This window comes from Ananas comosus, linkage group 6, assembly GCF_001540865.1.
Source record: "Ananas comosus cultivar F153 linkage group 6, ASM154086v1, whole genome shotgun sequence".
Classification (NCBI taxonomy): Eukaryota; Viridiplantae; Streptophyta; class Magnoliopsida; order Poales; family Bromeliaceae; genus Ananas; species Ananas comosus.
This window is the reverse complement of record NC_033626.1, coordinates 1501997-1512778: the sequence shown is the minus strand read 5'-3', so window position 1 is coordinate 1512778 and position 10782 is coordinate 1501997. Positions and strand designations below refer to the sequence as shown.

The 10782-nt window shown below is 36.0% G+C and overlaps 1 protein-coding gene across 3 annotated transcripts; it reads left to right on the top strand.

The window, feature by feature from the left end:
* Nucleotides 1964-7044, top strand: LOC109712009 (probable arabinose 5-phosphate isomerase). 3 transcript variants are annotated; one of them, XR_002216745.1, is made up of 4 exons: nucleotides 1964-2844; nucleotides 4982-5205; nucleotides 6356-6468; nucleotides 6635-6727. XR_002216745.1 is itself a non-coding variant. In XM_020235422.1 (3 exons), the coding sequence occupies exons 1-3, from the start codon at nucleotides 2188-2190 to the stop codon at nucleotides 6378-6380; spliced, it is 906 nt and encodes a 301-aa protein (XP_020091011.1). In that variant the 5' UTR covers nucleotides 1964-2187; the 3' UTR covers nucleotides 6381-6764. The 3 variants fall into 3 exon arrangements, 2 of the variants coding, with proteins under 2 accessions (XP_020091011.1, XP_020091010.1); XM_020235422.1 differs by having other exon boundaries at nucleotides 6356-6764; XM_020235421.1 differs by lacking the exon at nucleotides 6356-6468 and having other exon boundaries at nucleotides 1970-2844; nucleotides 6635-7044.

Here is a 10782-nt window from a genome sequence, read left to right as displayed (position 1 = left end):
CTGAACTAAACGGTAGAGTGTAAGATGTACACTGCTTAAGAGGGTGTAAATGTAGTATTTTTTTTAAAATAATATAAAATTTATATAAATGTATTATTGCTCAATCATAATTAATCTTGTTTTAATATTATTTGCATATTCAAAAGTAAATATAAATTTTACGCCCCACCTACCCAAGATTCATTTTTCTAACATAAATCTTATCACAACTTAATTAATTTCATATTAAAAATTTAAAGAGTTTCTTTCAACTTTTGGATGAATAAAGTGTATACTACACTTTTAGATTTAAAAGGATAATATTTTATTAAAAAGTACAATGACATAATTAGAGAAAGATATATGTTTCTAATTTAAGTAATATTTCTTAAAGTTAAAGGGTCAAGTGCTTGTGAAATTATGGAGTTTTATGCTTTCACTTTATTTGAAATAATAAAGAATTTAAATTTTATTTGTGACATGTACACTCTTCTTCCTCCAAAGGAAAGATATAAGCTTCATACTTTAATGGTAACATGAATTAAAGCGTGCACTTCATTTATTTAAAGTTGGCAAAAGTGAAAGGAAACCCTTCCTCTATACGGTATTCTCAAATTATCCCTCAACTTTAATGTTTTTTAATTAATACTTTATTTTTAAAGGCGCGTTTGCTTTGTGTTATGTAGTATTGCTGGTTATTTTGATACAATCATGTATCTGAGATTTCTAAATCAGATTACTACTTATATTGTATTCCTGCATTTGGTTTATTACAGTAAATAATGCTGAAATACAGTATATATATAATTATTATGTTTGGTTCATTTTATAAAACTAAAGATAAACTTTAATTGGTTTCCATATATTATATCTATACTTATATATTGGTGTACAAATAATATTATTATTAGTAGGATAAATTACACTTTTAAGTCTTCAAACTAGACGAAATACTTTAATCCTCAAACTTTAATTTATTATAATTTTTAGTTTAAATTTTCAGAATTGTTACAATTAAGCTCTATAATCTTATTTAGTTGGCTAAATATTTGCCGAATTTTTAATATAGAAATGAGGTAACATTATAATTATTATTCTAATTTTTTGTGACAATCCTAGAATTTGGAATAGTCTTTAGTACGATAAAACTTTTTAACTTGGTTATATCATTTTGGGCAATATTTATACCTAAGAGGTTAAGAGATTTAAGTATGCTAAAATTAGAGTAGTTCTAGGATGAATGTATTTCCTAGAATATACATCAATAATTTGTTAATATTTATCCAACTAAATTAGATGGTGTGTTACGCTCCGAATTACAGTGAAAGTCTGGGTTACGTCAACAGATCTGTCGCCCGCTGTAATTCGGGACGTGACAGATTAAATTGGTATCAGAATCTAGAATATTTGGAGTAAGGTGGATGAGAGAAAATCTCTGGGTCCAGATATTATAGTGGAAACAAAATAAAATGTTGGAATTACTCGAAACATTTGCAGACTGTCCAGAGTCGACAAAAATACTATGTTGATACACCGCGTCGAGACTTGGGAGTTGAGATGGCTTATGTGCATCCGCGGTAGAGATGAAGAAGGAGGTAGATATATGGAAAAAGGAGAAGAAGAAGAAGAAGAAAGGACCAATAGAGAGAAGTGGGAAGCAGCCTTGATGCCTCAGAGGTATTGAGATTTCAGAATCGCTTATGTGCATCTATGAGTATTGAAATTCATGAGGAGATAATTGAGAAAAGCATATAGTTTCTTCTATACTCTATTAATTGTTACCTCCCCACTATTCATTATTATTGAATTTTAGTTCAATAACTACCATTTTTATTCAAAGAACTAAAAAAAGAGGTTAACTTTCTGCATTTTTATTTATTTTTATTATTATTATCTTATTAATTTCGGAAGCTGCCGGTTCAGTGCGGGCCGGTCCCGCCTGTCACGTCAGTCCATGCAATTACATCCCGTCCGTCTTTCCCCCCTCTCGATTTCCACATTTTTGACACTTCTGCCCGTGCATCGGATCTCCCCCGGCTGGCAGGCTATCAATTATATCCCCCACGGCGCCTTTCCCCTCCTTCCCTCCCCCTTCCCCCTTCTCCTTTCCCCTTTTCTCCTCCTCCGCCATTCTAAACATTTCTTTATATATATATAAGAAAAAAAAGAAGGATCATCATCTTTGTAATAGTAATAATAGTAATAATCATGGGCTCTCTCCCTCCTCCCCTTCCCTCGTCGTCGTCGTCGTCGTCGTCGTCTCCGGCGAAGATCACGGAGGGGGAGCTGGGCGCGCTGTTCGAGACGCAGAGGGGGATACTCGACCACTTCTTCGAGCGGCTCGACCTCTCGGAGGCGGCGGCGTTCGCGCAGGCGCTCGTCGACGCGCCGGGGGCCGTCTTCTTCTCAGGCGTCGGCAAGTCCGGGCTCGTGGCGCGGAAGCTCGCGCAGAGCCTCGCGTCGCTCGGGCTCGTGCGCGCGTCCTTCCTCGCCCCCGTCGACGCCCTCCACGGCGACCTCGGCGCCCTCTTCCCCGGCGACCTCCTCGTCCTCCTCTCCAAGTCCGGCGCCTCCGACGAGCTCCTCGCCCTCGCCCCCTGCGCCCGCGCCAAGGGCGCCGCGCTCCTCGCCCTCACCTCCGCGCCCCGCTCCCCGCTCGCCGCGCTCTGCGACCGCGGCGTCGTCCACCTCCCCCTCCTCCGCGAGCTCTGCCCCTTCGGCCTCGCCCCGCTCACCTCCGCCGCGCTGCAGATGCTCTTCGTCGACACCGTCGTCGCCGCCGTCATGGCCGCGCGCCGCCTCACCAGGGACCAGCTCGCCGCCAACCACCCCGCCGGCAAGATCGGCAAGAGCCTCATCTTCAAGGTCTCTCTTCTCTTCTTCTCCCTCCCCTCAATTTAAATTCTTGTTTTTTTTCCCCCTCCATTTGAATGAAATTTGTATAATTTAGATTAGGAAGGGCATGCTCTTGATGGATTTTGAGGGTAGAGAGAGTAATGTAGGGGTGCATTTTGAGAATTTCTACTAGAGAGTAATGTATCCTCATCTTCAAGGTCTCTCTTCCTCTTCCACCAATTTTTTTTCCTCCATTTGAATGAGATTTGTATAGTTTAGATTAGGATTGCGTAGATTTCTTTAGGGCGTGCTCTTGATGGATTTTGGGGGTGAAGAGAGTAATGTAGGGTTGCATTTTGAGAATCTCTAGTAGAGAGTAATGTAGCCTCGTCGTCAAGGTTTCTTCCTCCACCGATCTTCTTCTATTTGAATGAAATTGTATAATTAGAGTAGGATTGCGTAGGTTTCTTTAGGGCGTGCTCTTGATGCATTTTCAGCGAAAAGAGAGTAATGTAAGGGTGCGTTTTGAGAATTTCTAGTAGAGAGTAATGTAGGTGCCTCACCACGGATCGGTACGCTGCAAAACACCCTGCCGTATATTGGCTAGAGCCTCATCCTCAAAGTCTCTCTTCTTCCACCAATTTTCCTCTATTTGAATGAAATTTGTATAATTTGCATTAGGAAGATGTAGGTTTCTTTACAGCATTCTTTTGATTGATTTTGGGGGTAGAGAGAGTAATGTGGGGGGTTGTATTTTGTGAATTACTACCAGAGAGTAATGTATGGGCACCCTGCCAGGAAGATCGCTGAGAGTGTCATCTTCAAGGTTTCTTCTTCCCTCAATTTTTCTCTATTTGACTGAAATTTGCATAACCTAGATTAGGATTATGTAGGTTTCTTTAGGGCATGAGCTAGAAGCGCCTTTAATCGATTTTAACAGTAAAGAGAGTAATGTAGGGATGCAATTTGAGAATTTCTACTAGAGAGTAATGTAGGGGCACCCAGCCAGCAAGATCAGCAAGAGCCTCATTTTCAAGGTCTCTCCTTCCCTCAATCTTTCTCTATTTGAATGACATTGTATAATTTACATTAGGATTATGTGTGGTTCTTTAGGGATTGATCTAAAAGCGCATTTAATGGATTTTGGGGGTTAAAAGAGTAATGTAGGGTTGCATTTTGAGAATTTCTACTAGAGCATAATGTAGGAGCTTCACGAGGGACCAGTACGCTGCAAAACACCTTGCCGTTAAGATCAGGAAGAGTCTCATCTTTATGTTCTCTTCTTTCCTCAAATTTTCTCTATTTGAATGAACTTATGTAATTTTGACTGGGAAGATGTAGGTTTCTTTAGGGGATGATCTAGAAGCGCTTGTAATCGGCCTTTTTTTTCAGTAAATTCTTAATGGATTTTAAGGGTAAAGAGTGTAATGTAGGGGTGAAGAGCCTCATCTTTCAAGTGAGTGGCCACATCGATCCTACATTGCACTATCCTACTTGGATTCGTGTAATTTTCCATCAATTTTTCTCTTTTTGAGTGGAACTATAAAATTTAGACCAAGATGACTTGGGTTTGAGGCATGATCCAGAATTCTTTTATCGGCTTCTTTGTCAAATGCTTCGTGGATTTTGGGAACAAAAAGAGTAATATAGGGGTGAATTTTGATAAATTGTTGTAGATATTATCTTGTGGTTGCTCCATGTCTTGTTTCTCCTCCTTACGGATTTTAATTCTAGATCTGTTATTGCTATGTCTAGTTTTCTGGCTTCTGCATGAGTGTAGGAGGTTTTCTGTGGGTCTGCTGATATCTGCTAAATCGGATTTTGGAGCATCTTAATTAACTTTAATCATGTTTTCTAGATTCTTTAATAAGTTTACTATTGTTCTCTTTCAATGATTGGTTTTTTCTTCTTATTGTGTAAGATAAACCCTTCTAGTTGGGTTTATTACTTTATTTATGCTTCAGTAAATGCGTTCAATATAATTATATAGAGACAACATGCCCTTCTTGTCTTCTTTATATTCTAGTTAAGGTCTTTCAAATATGTTTGGTAGTTGCTCTCCTATTATTTGATTCCTTTTGATACATTAATGTAAATCGGTACCCACAGCACTCTGGTAAGGTCAATCAAAATTTATGATGTGGTGAACTCAAAATTTACGATGCAGGTAAAAGATGTCATGAAGAAGAAGGAAGATCTTCCCATAAGCAAGGAGGGAGATATGATAATGGACCAGCTTACGGAGCTGACGAGTAAAGGTTGCGGATGTTTGCTTGTTGTTGATGATGAGTACCATCTGATTGGCACCTTCACAGATGGAGACCTGCGACGTACACTCAAGGCTAGTGGTGCAGCGATATTCAATCTGACTGTGGGTGAAATGTGCAACAGGTACGCACATGTTTGCTTTACGGTAGATACCAATTAATGGATATATTAATATTCTTCAGATTTCTGAAATGACGCATGATCCAGACCGATCCAGACGAGTGTAATAGCTTATATTCTGCCTGCAGGGCAGTTCCAATTTAATCTTTTTCTTCTGCATTCTATAGTACGGGCATTGTCCAAACTTATATGGGTTTGGCTGGGCTTAGGTTAGGATATGTTGAATTTTTTAAGTTTAATTAGTTGGTAGTTTTGTTTCTGTTGATTTATATGTGATATTAATGTCAGATGGGGGCTTTCAATCCCTAGAGGTGGGGGGGAAGGGTTGTTATTTTTATGATCTGCAAAAGGGAGTCTGATTGACTTCTGCTGGTTGTTTTGAATAGTTTTCCAGCTGATTACTGCATTTTCAGAATGGTTTGCTGCTGTTTTATCTCTTGCAAATTTCAACCCTTATTTCATCCTTTCACGCAGCTGAATTCATATATTTTAACTTTGGCTACTCCCTTCTCTGACTCCTGCTGCACTTGACCCTCCGAGATCTAATCTCCTACCTAACAGGTGCAGCTGCTCCCTTATTTTTATCCTAATTCTGCTGTGCATAGGCTATTGTTGTTACGCTCCATATAAATAACCTAATAACAAGCCACTGAAGATTTTACCAGATTCTCTTTGCGTTTAGCGGTTATGGTTCTCTTCCATTAAATCCCTCTTGTTTCTTCGCAAACCTGTCCCTCTCACTTGTTAGCCTTTCTCTTTTGGGTGGGATTTTCTTCTCTTTCACCTCCTTGGAGAGCATTCAAATTTAGTCTTTGGAGTTAAATGAAGGTCTGTTGTGAAAAAAAAGATTGCGATTTTTGAGGAAGCAATGCACTGCAAATGCAATCTCATTTGTATGCTTGTCACTTCTCCAATCCTTAAATCAAGTTAACATATGCCAAATGCCCAAACTTCCATGAAGATGTACAGAATCGCAAATGTCTGGGTCACTATTGAAGTTTAAGTAGGAGACTTGATTGAGTGCAACTGTTGTGTGGATATATCATAAATATAGAGCATTTCTGCATCGCCTTTTAAGATTGAGCAAGTTATTTTCGAGTTTTTGGCTGTTGGTTTTTTTCATTTTTCTTACTCTAATTCTTTCCCTGTGAAGTTTTGAGGACATAAAAGCCTCATAACTTTTTGCCGCATCTTCAACAACTCACCTTTTAAGATATTCAGAGATAAAGCTTGCTATGGTCCGCAGCTATTCATCAACTCTCAGTGGTAAATCTCCATGTCAAATGTATATCACCATCCTCGTGTTGCAGCATGCTAATCTTGCCCCTCTGAGGCTCCATGATAGCCGGATCATTATAGATGCAATCAGGGACTAATCGCCTGTCAATATGGCTTCCGTGTAATCTTATGCCCTTCTCCTTTTTTTCGGCAGAAGCCCCAGAACAATCACTGCCGATGCAATGGCGGTGGAAGCTATGCAGAAAATGGAGTCCCCACCTTCCGCCGTGCAGTTCTTGCCCGTCGTCGATGACAGGAACATCGTGATTGGGATCGTCACGCTGCATGGTCTGGTTTCCGCCGGACTATGAAATCACATTTAGCTCCCGTAGTTAGATTCATTCTATTGTTTTTTCTTTTCTTTTCTTTTCTTTTCTTTTTTCTTTGTGCACATTGAGTGGATCCAAGGTATCCTGGATGTGCCTTGATTGGAATGTTTCTGTTTTGTCTACTTGCCTAGGATACTCTGCAATGATTTTAGTACCTTCAAAATAAAGTAGAAATCATTTTATTTGGCATCTTACTGGAGACTGAAAATGAGTTGCTTTCTGGTGATGGAACTAATCATCTGACTGCTGTACTGCTTTCTAGTAATTTGGTTGCAATCTCATTCCAGATGAATGCTGGAGGCATTTCTTGATTTCTGCAGGCAGTCACAATTCCACCTTCTACTAGTCCACTGCGTCAGGTTCTTTTTCCATTTCATCTCATATTTCAATCTGAGTTGTTATTAAATTATAATTTTTTGCGAGGATATGGTCAGGATTTATAAGATCGAAGAAAAGAAAATCTCACCATTAATCAGTAATTTATCCAGCTTGTGATTTTTGTTGCGGAATATTTGGCTACGGATTAGGATGGAGGAAATTTCTTATGTTCTCTCAAATGCATTAAATATTTAGCTATTTCCATCTAGAACTTGATGGTAAATAATAAATAAATATATCCCTTTATTTTCTGTACCAACATAAATCAATTAAAATTTCCAAAACTATTGTTTAATAAATAATAACGAAGTTGAGCTATGATACTTTTTTAGAAGTATCTATTATTCACTTAAATAGTAAATTCTAGCCATACTTTTTTTTTAGACTACATTTGGTTCGCGTAGGTTCGCGTATAAGTAAGAACTGCTTATTTCAAAAATAGATACAAATTCAGATTTAAGCAGGACTAGATTAATTTTGTATTTGGATAAAAATTAGATTGTTTTTGAAAATAAGGTAAATAGTGTTTGGATGGTTTGATTGGAACAGAGGGAATAAGATTTATAATTTTAAATTAAAAATATTTTATCAAATTAATTAACATCAAAATATTAATTAAAAATAATTTAATAAATTAATACATTTATTAGCTATGAATATTGCATAAGATAGTGAAAATATATTATTTAATTAATTAAATATAAACAATAATTTAACTTTTTAATTAGTTAGTAAATTATTTTAGTTAGATAATTAGCAAAGAAATTAACTAGATTAGTAAAAATATTAATGGTTGATAAATATAAATATTTATTAATTTATGGATAAACGCATTAAAGTATTAATGTTTAATTAGCTAATTAATTATAAATAATAAATTAATTAATTACTTTATTATTTAAGCAATAGGTAATAATTTAACTATATTAATTTGATTAATTAATAATTTAATACTATTATTAAAATTAAATTTAGATTTTAATTAAACTTGTTCTCGCTTGTTTCAGAAAAAAAGATGGAACAACAGTTCTAACCTTCTGTTGCTCCCGTATTTTAAAATTATGTTTGGGTATAAATGAGGGGATAAGAGCTTATTCCCTCCGTTATGCCTCAATCAAACGATGCCTTAGGAATAATATTTAATATGTCCTTCAAAATTTTAAAAATATTTTATTAGTTTTAAAAAATTCTTTTAAATATCTCTATTTTTTCTGGGATTTAGTAATGAGATTAGATTGTAAAAAATTATTTGGATAATTTTAAAATAAATTTAAAACTTTTGAATAGTAATAAAGAACAAATAAGTTAAAAATGCCATTCTTTTGATAGGAGCAAAGCTCTCTTTTACATTTTCTGCTACCGAGCAGATTAGATTTCTGCATGGGCTTTTTTTGCAAATAGTCCCATAAAAAATTTTATTTTCGAAAATAGCCCTGTGTAAAAATTATTTGCAAAAATGGCCCTGGCCCCGCCCCGTCAGCGCCACGTCAGCGCCACGCGGGCGGGGCTGGGCCAATTGTATAAGTTGAACACGGTGAACCATTCACCGTGTTCAATACAAGATTTTTGTATTGGACACGGTGAATGGTNACGTTTCGAAATCTACGCGTTGACCGAGTTTGAAATTCAAATTCAATTGTTTAGGCATTCGTTTTTGCATTTTAAATTATTTTTGAAAAGTTTTATATCCTTTTACTTTAAGTTCGATTATTGAACTATTTATGATAGATTTAGAGATATATTAAAATTTATCATTTTTAATTATAGTAGAGTTTAGGTATTAGCTAATTTTTAAAATTAATTAATAAATTTTTGTTTCAGACAAAAAATTATATTCTTCGTATATTTTTTTCGTCCTAACACTTTTTTTTTTTTTCTCTCAATACGGTTAGACCTACGTCAACATCCCTACTTTTGCTCTGGACTATGAGATCTGAAGTCAAATTCTACTTTTTGATCTTTATCTATATAGTGAATAAAATTTTCTATCAAAAATTCAATAAATTTTGATTCTTTTACATCGTTAAACTAGCAAGTATTTCATACCGGCTGTTAAAAATTGTCAAATTTGTGACCTCTTGATCGTAAGGTAAATGATGTCGAAAAATTATAAAATTTGATTTCTAGAAGTTTTAAATGCTGTAAATAATGTTTAATGGTGTGGATCGTCGATTCGGAAGTTCTATCATCGAAAACAACTTATGAGTATGAGGGCAATCGTACTCATAATAGTATAGTAGCCGGACCCTATATATATATATATATATATATATATACATCATCAAAGAATAGAGATGAAGCGAGACGAGAAGAAGAGAGAAAGAGAGAGAGCATGGTACTGCTGTGCTCTCGTCCGGAGTACGGAGGCCTCCGTGCTCCATAGGGTCCATTTCAATGATAAAATTTTCGAAACGCATCTTCTTCGTTAACTTGATCTAGCTCATTTGAAGTTTCAAAAAAATAATTTTTGGCAATTTTTTGATATCATTTACCTATGATACGAAAGAATTCAAATACCATAAATTTTTAATGTAATATCTGTCTGTTTCAAGTCTTAACCGGTATAGATTGTATATCAAAATCAATGAAATTTTGATACAACAATTCCTTTATACTATCTATAACAAATCAATATTTCCTGATCGAGTAAATTTAGTACTATATCACCATCTCCTTTATAGGATTTTATTTCCAGCCGTTAAAATTATTGATTTGAATTATTTTCCGATCGCTAGTAAATGAATCAAAAAACATCCGGAAAAATTATTTCTACAAACTTCAAATACCTAGATCAAGTTAACGAGCCGATCGTGCGATCTAAGTAAACTCCATCATCGAAAACGAATTGGAAGCACAAAGCTCCCGTGGCTTCCATAGCAAGTAACGCTCACTCATATAGCCTCACTCTATGCGTGAGCTACTATGTCGCACTATCGGGAGCGTCCGTTCGCTTCCACCTCGTTTCGATATTGTGACTTTCGATCGCATCGCTCCGTTAAACTTTGATCTAAATTTGAAGTACCTAGAACAAAAATTTATATATCTACGATATCATTTGCCTATGAAACAAGGGCTCAAATCAGACCGGCTAAAAATAAAATCTCTACAAAAGCTAAAGTATATGACATTAAAACAACTTAAATCAAAGCAATATTGATCTTGTTTTATATTAGTCTAAAGAATTTCTATCAAAATTCTACGTGATTTGGAATATTTCTAACCGTTTAAACTTGCAAACGCTTCACTCGAACCATTGAAATTCTTTGATTTGAGGCTCATCTCGATACTAGTGCAACTGAATGAAGCAAAAATAATAAAATTTATTTCTAGGTATCCAAATGTGTTTCTTCGGGGTGTCTGATTTCGGTGGTTACTAGTTGAACAACATTAGACGGACATACCAGTTGCCGACCTAACAGTAATAACTTTGCAACGAGTACTTTTCTCATTTCAATCGAACAACGAGTAAAAAACTAATTATAACTGTTCAACTGTATGCCCGCGAGAGTGCAAATTTGGAACGAATCGATGTCACGTCACAAAACTAAAACCGGACAACATTAGGACTACTTCGTTGTCCTAAAGAATATAACTT

What these genes read in the sequence shown, in the direction of transcription:
- LOC109712009 (XM_020235421.1), top strand. Translation starts at nt 2,188, where the DNA reads ATGGGCTCTCTCCCTCCTCCCCTTCCCTCGTCGTCGTCGTCGTCGTCG. An exon ending in GCAAGAGCCTCATCTTCAAG is followed by an intron (nt 2,845 to 4,981) that starts GTCTCTCTTCTC and finishes TTTACGATGCAG; the next exon opens with GTAAAAGATGTCATGAAGAA. An exon ending in GTGGGTGAAATGTGCAACAG is followed by an intron (nt 5,206 to 6,634) that starts GTACGCACATGT and finishes TTTTTTCGGCAG; the next exon opens with AAGCCCCAGAACAATCACTG.